This window comes from Sus scrofa, chromosome 6, assembly GCF_000003025.6.
Source record: "Sus scrofa isolate TJ Tabasco breed Duroc chromosome 6, Sscrofa11.1, whole genome shotgun sequence".
Classification (NCBI taxonomy): domain Eukaryota; kingdom Metazoa; phylum Chordata; class Mammalia; order Artiodactyla; family Suidae; genus Sus; species Sus scrofa.
In genome coordinates this window covers 165,923,781-165,944,731 of record NC_010448.4, presented here as the reverse complement: position 1 = coordinate 165,944,731, position 20,951 = coordinate 165,923,781, and the positions used below count along the sequence as shown (strand labels likewise).

General features: G+C 43.4%; 1 protein-coding gene and 1 pseudogene across 6 annotated transcripts in view; both read right to left on the bottom strand.

Annotated features, from left to right (window-relative positions):
• TESK2 (testis-specific kinase 2) overlaps positions 1-20,951 on the bottom strand; it is a 125,827-nt gene that overhangs the window by 55,271 nt on the left and 49,605 nt on the right. For all 6 annotated transcript variants that reach the window (XM_005665476.3, XM_021096752.1, XM_005665477.3 and 3 more), the window contains one exon: positions 15,692-15,813. In XM_005665476.3, the coding sequence (XP_005665533.1) occupies positions 15,692-15,813 (122 nt within the window). The remainder of the gene's footprint in view (positions 1-15,691; positions 15,814-20,951) is intronic.
• On the bottom strand, positions 11,984-13,477 carry LOC102167316 (annotated as a pseudogene).

The window sequence follows — 20,951 nt, the reverse complement described above, 5'->3', positions numbered from 1 at the left end:
TAGGAACCATGAGGTTGCAGGTTCGATCCCTGGCCTTGCTCAGTGGGTTAAGGATCCAGCGTTGCCATGAGCTGTGGTGTAGGCTGGCATCTGTAGTTCCGATTAGACCTCTAGCCTGGGAACCTCCATGTGCCACGGGTGCAGCCCTAAAAGGCAAAAAAATAAATAAAAAATAAAAAATAAATTAGGGAGATTGGAGTTTCTGTTGTGACTCAGCAGAAATGAACCCAACTAGTATCTATGAGGATGCAGGTTCGATCCCTAGCCTCCATCAGTGGGTTAAGGATCTGGTGTTGGCACAAGCAGTGGTGTAGGTCACAGACGCAGCTCAGATCTGATGTTGCTGTGGCTGTGGTGGAGGCCAGCAGTTGTAGCTCTGAATGGACCCCTAGCCTGGGAACCTCCATATGTCACGGGTGCGGCCCTGAAAAGAAAAAAGAAAAAAAAAGTTTAAGTGTTATCCCTCCTCAAAAGTTTATCTAAACAAAAGAATGAGGGAAGAGGTATAACAGTCTAAGACATATCTATCTGCTCTCATTCTGAAAAAACAAAAGCAAAACAATAAAAACGAAAACCACGGACACTGCTGTTAGATTTAGACCTCTTCCATACTGCAGGACGAGACCTAGAAAAAGGCCACAGTATCAAAGCCGCCAAGAAAACTACTACTATTGCTCCCCTACAATATACCTGGAAACTGTGCTAGGTGTTTTATGTGTACGACCCGAGATGAAATGACTCCCATTTTATCATCTAGGAAAATGAGGTTCACAGCATTTAGGTGACCGGACAGAGACTGGAGAAGGTACTAGAATCTGGATCCGTGTGGCCCCAAAGCCTATGTTTTGTTCTGACAATCCGTATGAAGAAAAAGGCCAGTGGTTCAGTAATAATTGCATTTTTAGTCATGAAGAACTACCTGTCTGCAAACCCATGAAAATCTTAGTAGTTCGCTCTACAAGCCAACTTTGAGCAATAAAAGCAGCATCCATACTGTAGGAGTTCTTCTGACCTGTACTGGTTCTTCCAGAAAAACATCTGACTTCGAAATTTGGTAAAAACAATTAAGAGGCCTGAAATAAACCTATAGAAGAATATTAAGATGTGGGCATAATTTTTATATTAATATGCTTTCTAAAAGGTTTCTTCATCTGAAACCTACATAGATTGGTTTACTTTTCTTTCAGAAAGTTTTGGCAGAAGTTTTAGTATATTTTTATCTGACTTCCTCCCGTAATTTGGAAAGGCAAAGCACTGCAACATACCCCACCAGATTCCACTACGCTGTAACATGTGGCACTAAAATGAACTGCTTTGCATTTTACTCCCAAATAAAGCAAAGATACCAACACTCTCTTGGACTAGAAAAAAAGTTACCAATAACCAAAAAGGAGAAGAGAGGGAAATAGCTCAGGTCTCAAGTCCCAAAAGAGCAATGAATCTAGACCCATAAAAAAAAGGAATAATATCCTTGGTAAGGAGCTGCACTTCGGATGTGTTTTGGAGGTATTACATCACGGAAAACTGGTTATGCTAGGTCTTAGATGTGAGAAGTCATACGGAAAAGTCAGCTGAACAGACATTAAGCACCACAGCCTCACGTCAGGTGACACTAAGCAGCGCTGGTTCAGTCTGGCTCTCTCTTTTTTGTCCATGATGTTTATAGTCCAATTTCAAGATCGCTAAAAGCAGAATAAACATTCCCCAGCAATCACTAGATGGTGTCAACAGGACTACACATAGCAACAAAAGGATCAATCAAGTTCATGGTCAAATTTTACTTTTTCTTAGTGAAACAATACAAATATCTAAAAAGTTAAAATTAGATCTGCCTCCTTATGGTATACTAGTTAAATAAATATAAAAATAGCCTAGATTTATTTTCTTTTTTTTTTTGGGGGGGGAGCTCTTCTTAGGGCCCCACCCACAGCATATGGAGGTTCCCAGGCTAGGGGTCAAATCGGAGCTGGAGTTGCTGGCCTACACCACAGCAACTCGGGATCCGAGCCGCATCTACTACCTACACCACAGCTCACAGCAATGCTGGTTCCTTCAACCCACTGAGTGAGGCCAGGGATCAAACCCACATCCTCCTGGATACTAGTTGGGTGTGCTATTGCTGAGTCACAATGGGAACTCCTTCATAGAAAATTGTAGGAATTCCTGTCGTGGCGCAGTGGTTAACGAATCCGACTAGGAGCCATGAGGTTGCAGGTTTGATCCCTGGCTTTGCTCAGTGGGTTGAGGATCCGGCATTGCTGTGAGCTGTGGTGTAAGTTGCATACGCAGCTTGGATCCCACGAGTTGCTGTGGCTGTGGCTGTGGCATAGGCTGGCGGCTACAGCTCCGATTCGACCCCTAGTCTGGGAATCTCCACATGCCACGGGAGCGGCTCTAGAAAAGGCAAAAAGACAAAAAAAAAAAAAAAAAGACAAAAAAAAAAAAAGAAAATTGTAAACCACATTACTCAAAACTGTTATGCAAGCAGCAAAATACCAAGTCTCCTGACAAAGGCAGAACTATTAATACATACATACACGAAATGACTTTAAGTGTTCCCCAAATGCTTTTTTTTTCAATCCAGGAAGTTCAGAAGAGAACAAATATCCACAAACCCAAGTATCTCGATTGTCTCCCCAAGCACAGAAAAACTTCTTCTTCCTTCCCAAGTTTATCCTTTATTCTAAGATTACTCATAAACTCACACCAAAATGGCAAAATATAAACGCAAACTTCAATTTATGTGAGTACACTTCTGAAATAAACTCTCACAATGATTTATTTCTTCATCTCCCAACGTGGAAGAAATGTACAGAGGAGAAGAGAACAATTCAATCCCACAAGCGTTTATCAAGAAAATATGGGAGTTACCATCATGGCGCAGTGGTTAACAAATCCGACTAGGAACCATGAGGTTTCGGGTTCGATCCCTGGCCTTGCTCAGAGGGCTAAGGATCCGGCATTGCCGTGAGCTGTGGTGTAGGTCGCAGACGCGGCTCGGATCCCAAGTTGCTGTGGCCCTGGCCTAGGTTGGCAGCTACAGCTCTGATTAGATCCCTAGCCTGGGAACCTCCATACACCGTGGGTGCGGCCCTAGAAAAGGCAAAAAGACAAAAAAAAAAAAAAAAAAAAAGAAAGAAAGAAAATTCTATGTGCAAAGTTTGTACTCTCCATAGATAACTAAAACGCTTACCATTTTTTCTCACTGCCTGTCTCAAATATACCAAGCACTGTGCCAGGCAATGAGGATAAACAGGGGGCCATAGAAATAAACAGGATGGTTCCACCTTTAAGTTCACAGACAAGTAATGATAACATTTACTGAACCCTTACAATGTGTCAGACACTATGCTAAATACTTTACAGGGAATTACTTCATTTAATCTTTATGTAATCGGTACTATCTCTACAGATTAAGAAAATCGAAGAGCGAAGAAGAGTGATTAAGTGCTTCCTGCAGGTCACACAACTAGCAAAGGGCAGTCAGGACTGGATTCTTACCTCCTCAACTTTATGTTATAGAGCCTCAACACATAATGCTTCAGAGGATTCTAATAATAGCGACAACAATAAGAAAAATAACAGTTAAAATTCAGTGCCTTGCATTGTGATAAGTTTTCGGGTTTTTTTTTTTTTTAAGGCCCGTATCTGTGGCATATGTAAGTGCTCAGGCTAGGGGTCACATCAGAGCTGTAGCTGTCAGCCACAGCCACAGCCACAGCCACGCCAGAGAGGAGCCTCGACTGCAACCTACGCACAGCTGGAGCCTTAACCCACTGAGCGAGGCCAGGGATCGAACCCACGTCCCCATGGATACTAGTTGGGTTGTTCCTGCTAAGCCACAATGGGAACTCCAGTGGTAAGTTTCCTGTGTACATTATTTCATTTAATCCTCCCATCAATCTGGTGCAGTATTTCTATTATTACTCTGCCTCGCAGATGAGAAAACTGAGGTTACGGAGGTTACATAACTTACCTAAGGTCCCCTAACTTCTAAGAGACACAACCATCCTGAACCTCTCCTCTGAATTCCAGGCTTGTTTACTCAACAGTCAACTTGATATCTCCTGATTTTCCATCCCAAACCCTGCGCCCTACGCAGTCTGTCCCCAGTATTGCTACTGGCAATTCAGCTGTCCAGTGGTTCAAGTCAAAATCCTCAGTAAGAGTGGTTCTTGACTTCTGCTTCCTTGTGCTAATATCCAAGCCACTAGGAAATTCTATTGCCTCTATTTTTTTGAAACTGGCCAGACCCCGTGGGGCTCCTGGACATGGAAGCCTTCTGTGTCTCCTGTTTCTTGTTTGTAGGGAACATGCTTCAGCCTCCTTGACCTTCCCTGAGTTCCAAGGGGTAGGTTCCAGCAGCTGCTAATCAGGAATGAGAAAGGAGCAGTCCAGAAACAATAGTGTAGCCTTGGGGCAGGGTCCCGGTTTAGCCTCAAGAGAAACCCATCACAGTATCTTGAGTTCTTCGGCAGAGCTAGAACCCCCTTCAAGAAGTTCCCTTGTGCTGCAGCAGCTTAAGGATTTGGCATTGGGTGGCTGCTGTGGCTCAGGTTTGATCCCTAGCTGGGTTGATCCCTAACTATTTGATGAAGGCTTCTTCATTCCAGAGAAAAGGTCACAGTTTGATAACCTCGAGAACCACAGAAGCTCATCAGGAGGACACCCCCCACCCCCAGGCCAGATTAAAGGAACTACAGAAGCTCAACCAAGAGACCACCTGCGGCCAAAGGCTCAGCACACACCCTGATCCTTACCCTGCCCTAGAAACCCTGCTTTTAAACTCCTCACCGAATCTTCTCCGGTGGGCGGGACACAATTTTTGGAGGCAAGATCTGCTGTGTCCCCCTTTGTCTAGCAAAGTAATAAAGCTATTCTTTTCTCCTTCACCCAAAATGTCTGAGATTCAATTTGCTATTGCAACACTTTCCAAAATATTCAGAACCTGGAGTTTCTGTCATGGCTCAGTGGTTCACGAACCCAACTAGTAAACATGAGGTTGCGGGTTCCAACCCTGGCCCCGCTCAGTGGGTGAAGGATCCAGCGTTGCCACAAACACGGCTCAGATCTGGTGTTGCTGTGCCTGTGGCGGAAGCTAGGGGCAATAGCTCCGATTAGACCCCTAGCCTGGGAACCTCCACATGCCACGGCTGAGGGCCTAAGAGGACAAAAGACAAAAAAAAAAAAAAAAAAAAAATCCGGAATCCAATTACTTTCCGCCTTCACTGCTCTCCATGTTCCAAGCTCCGTTTAGATTTATGCCATTGCCTCTAAGCTAATCATCCTCAGTTGTACTTTACATAGCTTCAAATAGGTATGTGATGAAAAATAAAAGTACCCTGGCCTTTCCATATCACCAGCGAAGCTTACTCCCCTGAGGGGCCCACTTTCAATCTCTTTAGCTGTTTCTTCTATTTACCAACATAGCTCTAGCTAACATTATACTGCTACTTCTGATCTTCTTCTGACTTTCCAGTGTGGATCTGAGAGTTCCACCCTCTTAAATTACTTCCTTTCCAACACTTTTGATAAAATCAGTATTCCGAAGAAACAAATCAAAACTCGGCATTCATAGGAGTTCCCGGCGTGGCATAGTGGGTTAAGGATCCAACACTGTCTCTGTGAGGAGGTGGGTTCAATCCCTGGCCTTTCTCAGTGGGTTAAGGATCCAGTGTTGCCACAAGCTGTGGCATAGGTCACAGATGTGGCTCGGATCCAGTGCTGCCAGGGCTGTGCAGGCCTCAGCTGCAGATCTGAGTCGACCCCTGGCCTGGGAGCTTCCATATGCCATAGGTGCAGCCATTAAAAAAACAATAACAAAAAACCAAAAAACCCAGCATTTATGTTATGACCGATTTTAATATTAAGATTATATTTTATTTCTTATGCAATTTTTAAATGTTTTGCCTAATTTTTCATTTGCTTAGTTATTACATGCCTACTGTAACAGAGCAGGGCCCTGTAGGGCTCCTGGGCACACAAGCCTTCTGTGTCCTCCATTTCTTGTTTTTAGGGAATAAACTTCAGCCTCCCTGACCTTCCTTGAGCTCCAAAGAGCAGCTTCGAATCAGGGAAGGGAGGGGATGCAGAGACGGGGAGGAGCAGCGGTCGAGAGACAAGAATGCAGCCTTGAGGCAGGGTCCTGGTTCCAACTCAGGGAATATTCATAACAATATCTTTGAGCCTTTCTGCAGAACTAAAACCCCCAACAAAGGGAAGAACGACTTAACGAAGCATTCTTCATTCTGGGAAGAAGGAGGTCCACCAGAACCAGTCCCAGGGCCACTAATCACCAGCCTTGAAAGACAAGCTTGCTTTTACCCTGATCAGTATCTGGGGGCCCTATTTTTCACTCCCCGAACTATAAACCCACCTCCTCCTCACTCCTAAGGCAGGGCACAGTCTTCAAGGCATTAGCCTGCTGTGGACCCCTTTGCCTGGCAAAGCAATAAAGCTATCTTTTTCTCCTTCATCCAAAACTCTGTCTCCAAGTTCCTATTCTGCAACAGGGGAATGAGGCCGAGTCTCAGCAACACTGCCACAAATTCTTCCCAAAGCATACAAGAGAACTGCAAAATTCTCCCGAGTGCGAATTTCACAAAGTCAAATACATCTGGAAATTGACGATTCTTTCCTCAAACCCCACTCCCCAGTATCTCCTGTAGTTCTTGATCCTGCCACTCCGGGCTGGGCTGCTTATCTGCTAGACTGTTAATCCAGCACTCACCCTGGGACGTGCTATCACCATTCTTCCCAGATCTTTTTTTTTTTGGCCACACCCATGGCATGTGCAAATTCCCAGGCCGGGGATCCAATGCGCACTGCAGCTGCCACCTGCACCATAGCTGCAGTGCTGCTGCACCCTCCATCCACTGCGCCACAAGGGGACTTCCCTCTACTTTCCAAATCTCATGCCTTCCTTTTTATTGCTATTTTCACTTTGTTGTTTTGATGGGACCCATCCTCCAGCAGCTTCATAAGAAAAGGCGCATGAGAGGCAAGGTTTGAAACTTTGCATGTCTGAAAATATCTTTACGCTCATGCCTGACTGGTAGTTTGACTAGATAGCCACATGCCATGGGCGTGGCAAAAAGTCTGATACTTATCTTTTTTGATACTTAATTTTCAATCCTTATATGGCATTTGTTTGGTTCCCCCAACCCCTGAAGTGTTTAGAATCTTTTTTTTTTTTTTTTTTTTTGTATTTTTAGGGCTGCACCCACAGCATGTGGAGGTTCCCAGGCATCCCTCAATCGGAGCTGTAGCCGCCAGCCTATGCCATAGCCACAGCAATGCAGGATCTCAGCCATGTCTGCGACCTACACCAGAACTCAGAGCAAGGCAAGGGATCGAACCTGTGTCCTCATGGATGCTAGTCAGATCTTAGAATCTTATTTTTATTATCCATAGTCTAAACTTCATAATGCTATGCTCTGGGGTGAGTCTTAAAATCATATTTCTTACTGCCCAAGAATCTTGGAGAATTTTTGTGGTTCTCTAATTATCCCTATTTTATAGGATGCCATTCTGGCTTCGGAGATGCTGTATCTTCTCTAACCTCCTAGAAGGATATATTATACATTCAGAAAATCATAAGGGGTTTTGCTGGTTAGACCTAAAAGTTTTCTCCTTTTACTTGAGGCTCTTCGATTTCTCCAAATCCACCAGTTTGCTGGCAGGCGGTGAGGGTGTGGGTGGGATGGGGATGATTCCAACGCGCTTACCAAGTGATGGAAGGAGAGGACCAGGAGTTTCAAGAGCCTCACCCTCCAGTACGCAGACTATACCTTCATCTCCCTCTTCCCAATGTGGCAGACCTTCCCAGCTACTGAGTAGAAAGCATTTCTGGCTCAATTTTTTTTCCAAAAGTAAAAACTCACTCTTGCCAGGGAGGGTGAGATTTTTAACTGATGAGCTGCAGTGAATGGAGATGGTGACTTTTAGGCCTGGTTACCCCCGAAGAGAGGTCAACAGTCCTCCCACACTCAGCATAAGCAAGACCCGAAGAGATGTCAACAGTCCTCCCACATTCAGCACAGGCCAGACATCCACCTTCAGTTCCAGAGCTGAATTATAGGCTTGTAGGTTTCTGCGAAGCAAACCGGCTTGCTTCTATGAGTATCTACTTCTTTATTTTTTGCCAAGGCCTATGGAAGTTCCCTGGCTAAGGGTCGATCTGGAGCCGGAGCTGCCAGCCTAGCCTACACCACAGCCACAGCAACGTGGAATCTGAGCCGCATCTGCAACCAACACCACAGCTCACAGCAACGCCGGATCCCCAATCCACTGAGCAAGGCCAGGGATCAAATCCATGTCCTCATGGATACTAAGCAGGTTCCCTATCACTGAGCCACAACAGGACCTCCTCTAAAGAATTTTTAAATGATTTTTAGTAATTTTTGACTCAATTCTTCAATCAATGGGTGCCCCTAAAGGTTTTTAAGAAATAAACTATACAATGAGATCTACATATCAGAAAGAGTGAAAAGGGGGCAAAAAGATGGGGAAAATAATTCAGTCCAGCAAAAGTGAAGAGGACTGAACTGACAGACACGTAAAGGAAGGAACAGATGCAGAAGTCTTTTAAGATTTAGGATCAAGGAGTTCCCGTCGTGGCACAGTGGTTAATGAATCCAACTAGGAACCATAACGTTGCAGGTTCAATCCCTAGCCTCGATCAATGGGTTAAGGATCCAGCGTTGCCATGGGCTGTGGTGTAGGTTGCAGACGCGGCTCAGATCCCAGGTTGCTGTGGCTCTGGCGTAGGCTGGCAGCTACAGCTCCGATTAGACCCCTAGCCTGGGAACCTCCATATGCCGTGGGAAGTGGCCCTAGAAAAGGCAAAAAGACCAAAAAAAAAAAAAAAAAAAAAAGATTTAGGATCAAGAGTTTAACTTCTGGTTAGAAGAAATAACAGGAACAACTAAAGGTGACTTTGGGACTTTCCAGTTTTGGGTAACTGGAAAGATTCTGATCTTGATAACTGAGATTAGGAAAATACCTTGCCATGTCCTCCTAGCATTGGCTGATATTAGTCTGTTTCCTAGATGTACAGTTTGCTTCCTAAGGAGACTGGGAGACATATCATTATCTAGCACAGGGCGGAACTGAGTAATTCTAAGCAAATATTTGGTGATTTGAAAGCATATTCTTTGGAGGACGTGGGTTCGATCCCTGGCTTCGCTCAGTAGGTTAAGGATCCAGTGTTGCCATAAGCTGCAGTGTAGGCCACACACACAGCTTGGATCTGGTGTGGCTGTGGCATAGGCTGGCAGCTGCAAGTGGATTCTGAAGAGGAACTGAAAAAATTCTGAACAAAAATTAGTAGATAGGAAAATAAATTCAGAATGTGGCCTAAAAAAAAAAGTTAGCATGAGAATGTGAAAAAGGATTCTAAAAGAAATATTACATTTCTCATGGCACAAAGAATAACAAAGAGGTATGAGAACAAGTCTTGGTACAAGTCCTCAAAAAAGGCCATTGGGGAGTGGACGTGAGCAGGGCATGGAATTGGGTTACAGATCTTGAGCATAAGACTTCCTGGCATAAACAACCTTATTCACAAGAGGCCCAAACAATCGGCCCCTGCACCCAACAAAGCACTTTATTGTTCTTTTTTTTTTTTTTTAACTGATAAGTTAGAGCAACTGATGATAAAACAACCAATCTTAACTGTATCCATGTATTAAAAAATACATACACACGAATAAAATATACACACCTACTGACTCTGTGACTCACGAGGCCAACTCTTTTCCTTCCAACCAGAAATCTTAGGAGGGAGAAAGATAAAAGGAAAAAGGGAAGTTGGGGTCAAGTAGAAGAGAGAAATAAAACTGCAAAAGTTCAGCTCACTCACTCCTGCTGGGCACAAAACAGCTGTGCCAGCAGAGGACCAAGCCATGCCCAGAGAATTAGATGCCAACCATCTGGCAGATCATGCAGATAGCCTTTTCTTCCCAAGCAGAACTTCTAAATCACTAATGCAGCAATTTTCAACATTTTCTTTGCTTTTAAGTAGGGGACCCAGTCTTCAAAACTCTTATACAGAAGTTGAATATAAAGCAGATAAAAAGCGGAGCTGCTCTAGATGGATGAAGCAGAAATGGAAAGCCAAAGCCTCATCTACCCAGCAACCTCCCTCCTGGAATCAGCTCCTAAGCAGGCAGGTCTGTGAAAATGCAAGGGTTCCAGGAGACATCTTCCCAATTTAAATCTCATAATCTCAACTTGAGGGAAAACTTTGGTTCATATTTCTGCCTCAGCTTCTGCACCTATAGAACTATAAGAAAGCTCATAGTACTAACAGCTTGAAAATAAAGAATGATATGAACAAATACTAACAAAATTTTTGAATTATAAAAATATAAAGTATTGAGTTCCTGTCGTGGCGCAGTGGTTAACGAATCCGACTAGGAACCATGAGGTTGCGGGTTCGGTCCCTGCCCTTGCTCAGTGGGTTAACGATCCGGCGTTGCCGTGAGCTGTGGTGTAGGTTGCAGACGCGGCTCGGATCCCGCATTGCTGTGGCTCTGGCGTAGGCTGGTGGCTACAGCTCCGATTCAACCCCTAGCCTGGGAACCTCCATATGCCGCGGGAGCGGCCCAAGAAATAGCAACAACAACAACAACAACAAAAGACAAAAATTAAAAAATATATATATATATATAAAGTATAACAGTGAATTTCTAAGACAACTGGAAAAGCATTTAGAAAAATACTAAAAAAAATGAAAAGAAAAATACTAATTTGAGAATGTAATATAGTTATGCTGAGTTTGCTATTTAAGGTGTCCTAAAGAAGTATAATAAATGCTTCTACTGCTACAATACTCTTCTGGTATTGTACCATGAGGTTGCGGGTTCGATCCCTGCCCTTGCTCAGTGGGTTCAGGATCCTGCGTTGCCATGAGCTGTGGTGTAGGTCGAAGATGCAGCTCGGATCTGGCATTTCTGTGGCCCTGGCGTAGACTGGCAGCTGTAGTTCTGATTTGACCCCTAGCCTGGGAACCTCCATATGCCGTGGGTGCGGCCCTAAAAAGACAAAAGAGGAGTTCCCATCGCATCGCAGTGGTTAACGAATCTCACTAGGTTCGATCCCTGGCCTTGCTCAGTGGGTTCAGGATCCGGTGTTGCCATGAGCTGTGGTGTAGGTTGCAGACGCGGCTCGGATCCTTCATTGCTGTGGCTCTGGCGTAGGCCGATGGCTACAGCTCCGATTTGACCCCTAGCCTGGGAACCTCCATATGCTGCAGGAACGGCCCTAGAAAAGGCAAAAAGACCAAAAAAGAAAAAAAAGAAAAAAAAAAGACAAAAGAAAAATAAAAAATAAAAAAAAGGATATCAAATTAAGACTCATCCACCTCATTCTCAAACACTGTAGATGCCCCTTAACTGATCTCTTAGCCACCAGTCCTCCCAATACTAAACCATTCTACGTTTGCTATCAGTTACCCTCTGCCATCTAATCCCTGCTCAGAATCTGGAACACAGAGCACAGGAGTTCCCTGGTGGCCTAGTGAGTTAAGGATCCAGTGTTGGCACTGCTGCAGCGTGGGTCACTGCTATGGCACGTGTGTGACCCATGGCCCAGGAAGTTCTACATGCCACTGGCAAGGCCAAAAACAACAACGACAACAAAAACCAACCACAGAACATAAAATACCACCTTCCTGGCTTTTCTGCAAAGCATTTCTGAATAATCTGGCCCAGTTCTACCTTTCCACTGTTACCTACCAATACTCTCCTATTGAATTTTCAGTTTTCTAGGAGAAGCGTAGTAGAAAGAGCCCAGGGGAGGGAAGGGATAATTTAGGAATCTGGGATTAACATATACATACTATTATATATAAAACAGATCATCAATAAGGACCTACTGAAAACTCTACCCAATCTTCTGTAATAATCTATACGGGAAAAGAATCTGAAAAAGAGTGGATATATGTATATGTATAACTGAATCACTTTGTTATACACCTGAAACTAACACAACACTGTAAATCAACTATACTCCAATATAAAATAAAAATCAAGGTTAAAAAAATGGAGCATTTTTACAGTAAAGAAAAAAGAAAAGAACCCAGATCTCAGAGTCCCGGATCTTGGCCAATACAACCTCCTGGTCTCAGTTCCTTCGACAGAGAATAGTCGTGAAGATTAATCTTTAAACAGGTAAAGCCTCCAGTATACAAGAGAAACAGTCACTGTGTATTAACTGACCACATCACAAAAATAATCCTAGCAGTTAAACTTAGTTCATCCTATTAACAAGCTGTTGATCTGGTCTTCCCTGTTGCCAGCATCTCCACTTTCTACAAAATGGGGGGTCTTTGTCTTTGTCTTTTTTTTTTAGGGCCACACCCACGGCATATGGATATTCCCAGGCTAGGGGTCAAATGGGAGCTGTAGCCACCGTCCTACCCACAGCCACAGCAACACGGGATCCAAGCCGCATCTGTGACCTACACCACAGCTCACGGCAACGCCGGATCCTTAACCCACTGAGCAAGGCCAGGGATTGAACCCACATCCTCACGGTTCCTAGTTGGATTCGTTTCCACTGCACCACGATGGGGAACTCCGGGTGCTCTTTTTCTTCATTCCATCTCACGAAGAAGAGAATGTGCAGGGCCCCAGGAGGTCGTTTGCTTCTTTGGAGCATTTTCCAACAGTAGAGATCTCATAAATCAGATCCTCCATGTAAATACTGCCATATTTACCAAGTGATGAAGCAATCAATGTGTTATTTGTCAGGACAAATTTTCTTCTCGTTAATTTTGCCATAACCACACCTGCAGATCAATTCATATACGGCCTTCAGGTTTGGTCACCCCGCCACCATATACGGTCCCACAGTCCTCAGCATGTTAACTGAAGCCTTGTCTACCTTTACAAAGGTGCCACGGAAGACCTGGCAAAGGTGAAGTTGTAACGTCTTTCTTTGGGCTCACGCACTGATACTTCTGATCCTGATGACAAATGATCCACAGGCACATGGAAGTTGCCAGCTTTTCTTGCCATTCTAGCCAGTGAATCTCAGTTCTGTACTTCCATCTATACTCTCTGGGATAGCGCTTAGCTTCTGTATAGATGAGCTTCATCCTTATTTTTTGAAGCATCTTTTGGGCAAACTTCTTTCCCAGGCACCTGATCTTCAGCGGCACAAAATTCTTTCAGTTTTTAAGGGCTTCTGGCACAGCAGAAAGGTTGTTTCTTTTCTTCTCTTCCACATTCTCCTCAAAAAGCTTTGTGCTTTTTATTCACCGACTCCTCAAAAAGCTTTGTGCTTTTACCTCTCTGCTTTATTACTACTTTGCTCCTTTCTGAGTTCCTTTCCTACTTTCCCAAATCCTACTCAAATTCAAGTTCCAGTTGGAGCCCACCTCCTCCAAGAAAACGTCTCTGACTCTGCCAAGGTAATATGATCCTTTGAACTTCCATATCACTTAGAGTTGACGCTACCCAAGGGGTGCCATCCTAGCTGATTTTATTAGTTCTCTTTTCCTGTATGTAAGACCTAGATCTCCAATTAATAGTACAAATTCCTTGCTGGTAGACATTCCATTTTATATACACCTGTTTGATGTCTGACACATCACCAGGCATATATTAGATCTCAAAAAATGTGTGAATCTGATTTGTGGATAGGGAAAAAAGTCATCATAAAATTACTGGCTTAGCATTTCTGTAGTGGACCAGGAAGCCAACAATTCTGTATAAAGGTAGAAAGTTTCAAGTAAGCAGTATAACCTAATTCCGTTTTTTTGTTTGTTTGTTTTGGTTTTTTGGGGTTTTTTTGGGTTTTTTTTTTTTTTTTGCTTTTTAGGACTGCACCTACAGCATATGGAGTTCCCAGGTTAGGGGTTGAATCAGAGCTACAGCTGCCAGCCTACACCACAGTCACAGCAATGCAGAATCCAGCTGCATCTGTGACCTGTACCACAGCTCACGACAACGCCGGATCCTTAACCCAGTGAGTGAGGCCAGGGATCAAACCCACAACTTCATAGTTCCTAGTCAGGTTCATTTCCACCGTGTCACGATGGGAACTCTCCCAATTCCATAATTTTCTACCACTGACCACACACGTGAAAGTCATACTTAAGCCATGGATTTTTCTTTAGTCCAATATAAATATGTATCTTAAACAACCCTAAGTAAATAGCAATTTTAAGTTTTCAAACTCTCACACATATGCCTTAATTAAATACATACAGACTTAACTTTTCTTCTTTGATTTAATTTAGAAATATACTCACCTCACTAAAAAGTCGAGATAATTAAAGTGAGAAAGACTCAGATACAGTCATGTGCTGGTATCCACAGGGGACTGGTTCTAGAACCACCTCACTCCCTACTCCTGTGAAGATGCCAAAACTCACAGAGGCCCAGGTCCCTTATACAAAAATAGCATAGTATTTGCATATAACTATACACATGCGCATACTCCCATATCCTTTTTTGTTTGTTTGTTTTGTTTTGCTTTTTGCTTTTAGGGCCACACTCAAAGCATATGGAAGTTTCCAGGCTAGGGGTCAAATAGGAGCTACAGCTGCCAGCCTACACCACAGCCACAGCAACTCAGGATCCAAGTCACAACTGCAACCTACACCACAGCTCACAGCAATGCTGGATCCTTAACCCACTGAAGGATCGAACCTGCATCCTTGTGGATACCAGTCAGGTTCATTTCCACTGTGCCACGATGGGAACTCCTAACTCTCACATACTTTAAATTCTCTCTAGATTACTTACAATACCTAATACAAAGTAAATGTATTTAAATAGTTGTAGGAGTTCCATCATGGCTCACTGGTTAACGACTCCAACTAGGAAAGGGCTTGACTGTACTAATTACCAGAAAGCAATGACTATATAACTTTATTAGATATACAAACAATTCTTTAAAAAGGTAAAAGTGGAGTTCCTGCTACGGCAAACAGGACTGGCAGTGTCTCTACAGGGCCAGGACGTAGGTTGGATCCCTGGCATGGTGGGTTAACAGATCAGGCATTGCTGCAACTGCAGTGTAAGTCAAAATTGCAGCTCAGTGGCGTTCCCATAGTGACTCAGTGGAAATGAATCTGACTAGTATCCATGTAGGCCAGTGGCTACAGCTCCGATTCAACCCCTAGCGTGGGAACCTCCATGTGCCACAGGTGCGGCCTTAAAAAGACCAAAAAAGAAAAAACCTGCAGCTTGGATCTGATCCCTGGCCCAGAAATCCCATATGCCATGGGGCGGCCAAAAATACAAAAAATAAATTAATAAATAAATAAAGGGTAAAAGTGCTAGAAGTTAAATATAGATAGCCTGGAGATAGAATTTTACATTTATTTTTACCAATTTAATGATTCCTCCTAAAGCAATTTAAGACAATTAAATCACCACTAAAATCTTTTCTCTTGGACACATTCCTTCTTCAGCAATAGGAAGCAACTGTTGCAATGAGCTTAGAATACGAGTAAATCAATTTGAGACACAGAAGGAAGTTGCTTTATTAAATGCAGTTAACTGACGGAAAATTAAGTTCAACAGGTAGAAAAAGACCTACAACACAGCTAAATCCCAGCAAGACGGATTCAAAATGGAATCGTGACTCCCTCTCTTCAGCTGCTCCTACTATTACAACAAGTCGCTAACAATGTGTCAAGGTTCTCGGATCCCCAGAAGGAAGGAAAACTCATTACCTAAGGATGTTGGGGTGGGAGAGTCTATTCATGAGCTGCACCTCTTTCAGCATGTTTGCCCGGTTACTGCTCAACGTGTTCATCTTAAGAGCCATCACCTGGCCAGAAGCTCGGTGGCGCACCTAGAAAATACAATGCAACAAGAAAAGAGGCTCAAGGGAGGCAGCGATATACGAGGTCAAAGTCTCTGCATGGCGAACATGCCAAGATGATTTAGTGCCAATTTAGATCAACCAGACATAGCAGGGGACGTTCGTCTATAAACTCTGATCACATTAGGGTCTCATCTCCGTTAACAAAGACAGATTTATCCTATCGAAAACCAAAAATGTTTCACATTAAGCTGGCTAGAAACACACTGTTACTTCAAGAAATAGTGTCTTTAAAAAATAATACCCGGAGTTCCCATCATGGAGCAGCAGAAACGAACCCGAATAGGAACGATGAGGTCGCGGGTTCCATCCCTGGCCTCGCTCAGTGGGTTAAGGATTCGGCATTGTCATGAGATGAGGTGTAGGTCACAGACACAGCTTGGATCCCACATTGCTGTGGCTGTGGCACAGGCTGGCAGCTGTAGCTCCAACTGGACCCCTCGCCTGGGAACCTCCATATGCTGCAGGTGTGGCCCTTTAAAGCAAAAAACAAACAAAAATAATACTCAATGCCACTTGCAGCAACACAGATGGAATCAGAGACTCTCATGCTAAGTGAAGTAAGTTAGAAAGACAAATACCACATGATATCACTTACATCTGGAATCTAATATATGGCACAAATGAACCTTTCCACAGAAAAGAAAAACATGGACATGGAGAACAGACGTGTGGTTGCCACGGGGGAGAGGGAGGGAGTGGGATGGACTGGGAGTTTGACGTCAATAGATGTAAACTCTTCCATTTGGAATGGAGAAGCAGTGAGATCCTGCTGCACAGCACAGGGAGCTATAGTCACTTGTGATGGAGCCTGATGAAGGATAATGTGAGAAAAAGAACATATGTATATGTACGACTGGGTCAGTCTGCTGTAGAGTAGAAATTGACAGAACACTGTAAATCAACTATGATAGAGAAAATAAAAAAATTTTTTTTTTTTTTGTCTTTTTTCCTTTTCTAGGGCCATACCCATGGCATAAGGAGGTTCCCAGGCTAGGAGTCTAATTGGAGCTGTAGCCACTGGCCTACACCACAGCCACAGCAACTCAGGATCCGAGCCACGTCTGCGACCTACACCATAGCTCACGGCAATGCTAGATCCTTAACTCACTGAGCGAGGCCAGGGATCGAACCTGCAACCTCACCATTGCTAGTCGGATTCGTTAACCACTGCGCCACGACAGTTACTCCAAAAAAAATAAAAATCTTTTAAAAATTAAATAAAAATAAAAAATAATACCCTAAAAAATTGAGGGAAATTTATTAACGTGGCTTCTTATGGCCAACATTGTTGAGTCAGGACACTAACAGGAAAAAGACTCGTTTGAGGAATTTTAAGTGGGCAAAAAAAGATACAAGCATAAGCCTTATATAACACTTAATGAACTATAAAGCTGTCTGTTTTGGGGGAGCCACCCACACAGCATGTGGAAGTTCCCAGGCCGGGGACTGAATCCACGCCACAACAGCAACCCAAGTCACTGCAGTGACAATACTTACACTGCACCACAAGAGAACTCCCAAACTGTCTTTTTAGGACACTAAAACCACATCCTTGGGCGTTCCCTCTCTGGTACATGGGTTAAAGATCCGACTTGTCTCTGTGGAAGCACCTGTTCAATCCCTGGCCCAGTACAGTGGGTTAAGGATGCAGGGTTGCTGCAGCTGTGGCATAGATCACAGCTCCAGCTTGGATTTTTATCCCTGGCCCAGGAACTTCCATATGCCATGGAGGCAGCCAAAAATGAAAAATATAAAAAATTAAACCACATCCTCAAAATCTCCCTAAGCACCATAAAATGTATATTTATAAAGGAAAAAGTATTGCATGTTAAATATAGAAAGGAGGCACTGAATCTTTTGGAGCCAATATCGTAGTAACCCAGGCCAAATACCTTATAACCATCTACAAACTCAAGTCAGGTACAAAAAATATGAGCCATACCACTCACACTATTACCCATAGGCACAGAGAAAAGTCCACTTGTAAAGCATTCATCCTCTGTAGAATTCAATCTATCTTACATGTAAAAATATTATGTTATAATTTCAATATATACTCCAGGGGTTTAAAAAAATACTTGCAGGAGTTTCCGTCGTGGCACATCGAAAACGAATCCGACCAGGAAACAGGAGGTTGCCGGTTCGATCCCTGGCCTCGCTCAGTGGGTTAAGGATCTGGCGTTGCCGTGAGCTGTGGTGTAGGTTGCAGATGCGGCTCAGATCTGGCATTGCTGTGGCTGTGGCTGTGGCAGGCAGCAACAGCTTCGATTAGACCCCTAGCCTGGGAACCTCCATATGCCACCAGTGTGGCCCTAAAAATAAGAAAGACAAGATAAAAAAAAACTTGCAAAAAAAATTAACAATGTTTTCAGCCTCTAAATGTGGTCTCAGTAGTACTAATATGAGAAAATATTTTGTCTTACTCAAAAGAAGCTCAGTCATTCACTGAGATATGCAGAAGCTCAATTATTCACTGAGATGTTTCCCACTAAGAAATTATGAATGAGGTAGTAGAAAAACTATGACGTACCAAGGACTTCATTACTTTTGGGCTAAAAAAATTTCACTTCAGATCTTGTACTACAGGGACTTGCTCTGCAAAAATGTCATCATCCTACAGTCTTTCAGAGTATTATTTCCGAATGAAATACATACTTGACCACGTGGAAATTCCAATAGGAAGCATGACAATCTACTTAACTCTTCCATCTCCAGAAATTCTTTGAAATGACAATAGCCCCAGATGTTTAGCACATCTATTAATACAGGACAGACATCAGAGTTTATCTTAAAATTCAAAGAAACAATGGTTTCAGAGGGATCAGACAGAAGATGGGGAAGGAAGAAGCCAAACACAGGGCCACAGGACCCCAATCAGAAGAGCTGAGGCAGAACACTGGCTGTCTCTCTGCGCTTCTAGATCATTTAGTGAGATTTGGAACCCAACTCTCTTCCTACCACATCAATGATTCTGTTGTCATGAACCTCGTGACTGATGAAAGAGAAGTGGCCTTCCTTTTCAGATCTTGCATGGATAAGTTAAAAGAGACATTTTTATACAAAGAACACACCGACAGTATTTTTCCAACCCTATTTACATTTTTATTCTTTTTCTTTTTTTTTTTTTTTTTGCCTTTTCTAGGGCTGCTCTCGCGGCATATGGAGGTTCCCAGGCTAGGGGGTTAATTGGAGCTGTAGCCACCAGCCTACACCACAGCCACAGCAAAGCAGGATCCGAGCCGCATCTTTGACCTACATCACAGCTCACGGCAACGCCGGATCCTTAACCCACTGAGCAAGGCAAGGGATCGAACCCGAAACCTCATGGTTCCTAGTCAGATTCGTTAACTACTGAGCCATGATGGGAACTCCTCTAACCCTATTTACAGAAGATATCTGTGTTTTAATAAGGGCTCTACATTCTGAAAGTCACCCCTCTTATTTTTTTTTTTTTTCATCATATGAAAAGTATCACTCTGAGTTTCTGTTTAAAATGCCTATTTTTAAGTTTGATATTAAAACAACATATAAAATTTAGGGATAGGAGTTCCCTTGCAGTGTGGCAGTTTAAGTATTCGGTATTATTACTGAAGCCCTGCGTTGCTCCTGTGGCAAAGGCTTGATTCCTAGGCTGGGAATGTCTACACGCTACAGGCAATGGCAAAAAAGAGAGAAAGGAAAAAGGGAAGAAGGAAGGAAGGGGAAAGGAAAAGAAGAGGAAAGAGAGAGAAAGAAGTAAAGAAAGAGGAGTTCCCGTCGTGGCGCAGTGGTTAATGAATCCGACTAGGAACCATGAGGTTGCGGGTTCGGTCCCTGCCCTTGCTCAGTGGGTTAAGGATCCGGCGTTGCCGTGAGCTGTGGTGTAGGTTGCAGACGCGGCTCGGATCCCGCGTTGCTGTGGCTCTGGCGTAGGCCGGTGGCTACAGCTCCGATTCAACCCCTATCCTGGGAACCTCCATATGCCGCGGGAGCGGCCCAAGAAATAGCAACAACGACGACAAAAAGACAAAAAAAAAAAAAAAAAAAAAAAAAAAAAAAAAAAAAGAAGTAAAGAAAGAAAAAAAGAAAGGGAGAGAAATTTGGTTATTAAAAAAAAACCGTGTCTCAAACTAATTATAAAAAACCCTATTTCCTAAGAACAAACAAACAAAAACCTACTTCCTTATACAAAAACATGAACATGCTCATAACATCGTATTTTGTCTTTGGTCTGCATAAAATGTCTTTCTTCCAGCCCCTCAAATTCTACTTATCTTTGAAGGCCACACGCAAACAGTCCCTTCCCCTTCTGAGGCCTTCCTTGGCTCTCTTTAGAAACTCACTGTGGTTTCCTTTATACTAACTCAGAACAGCAGCAGCCCACTCATCACATAGTTCTGTACATAAATATCTCCTCACTATTCTGCAACTGCAACGCATCTTGAGACCAGGCTCTACGCTGTATTAACCTTTGTCTTGCAGCGCCTAGAAGGCCAGCACATTATGAGGATGCAGTGCAAGCAACACTAAGAGAAATACTCCTATGTACTGAATGACTCCAAGTTGTCCAGACATGGTTTTGTTTTTCCAGCTGGATTGCCAACGAAGGTGAGGGATGTTATGAGAGACTTCTATAAAGTCTACTTGATAAAGCATCCTGGATGTCACCTAGTGCTGAGCTCAGCCCAAAGAGACATCTGCAAAATTCTTTACTAATTAGCAGCCAAACTTTCCACACCACCTCTGGAGGAACTATTTAAGGCACTGAATATGGCCAGGAGCCACGATCATACACTGCTGTGTGTGAACCCTAAGTATGCATGTGATACAACAGAGTATCCTTCAAAACACCTCACTTCACACCAAAACCTTGACCCCCCCCTTGAGAACTCCCTCTCTGAAACCCCCTGTACCTCACAGAGGTTGCAAAAGATAAATGCAACAAGGAAATCAATAGGAAATTTAGCAAGAAGCAGTTTTGACAGACAAGGATATGAAACAAAGACTATGTCCAAGGTGCAGAGCCCTAAGAAGCACAGGCTTTTCAGGGCTAAACTCCTTTAAAAAGGGTGGTGGGAGATGGAGAAGGAAGATCTTTAGCCTCTCTTTTGTAAGTGTCTGTAACA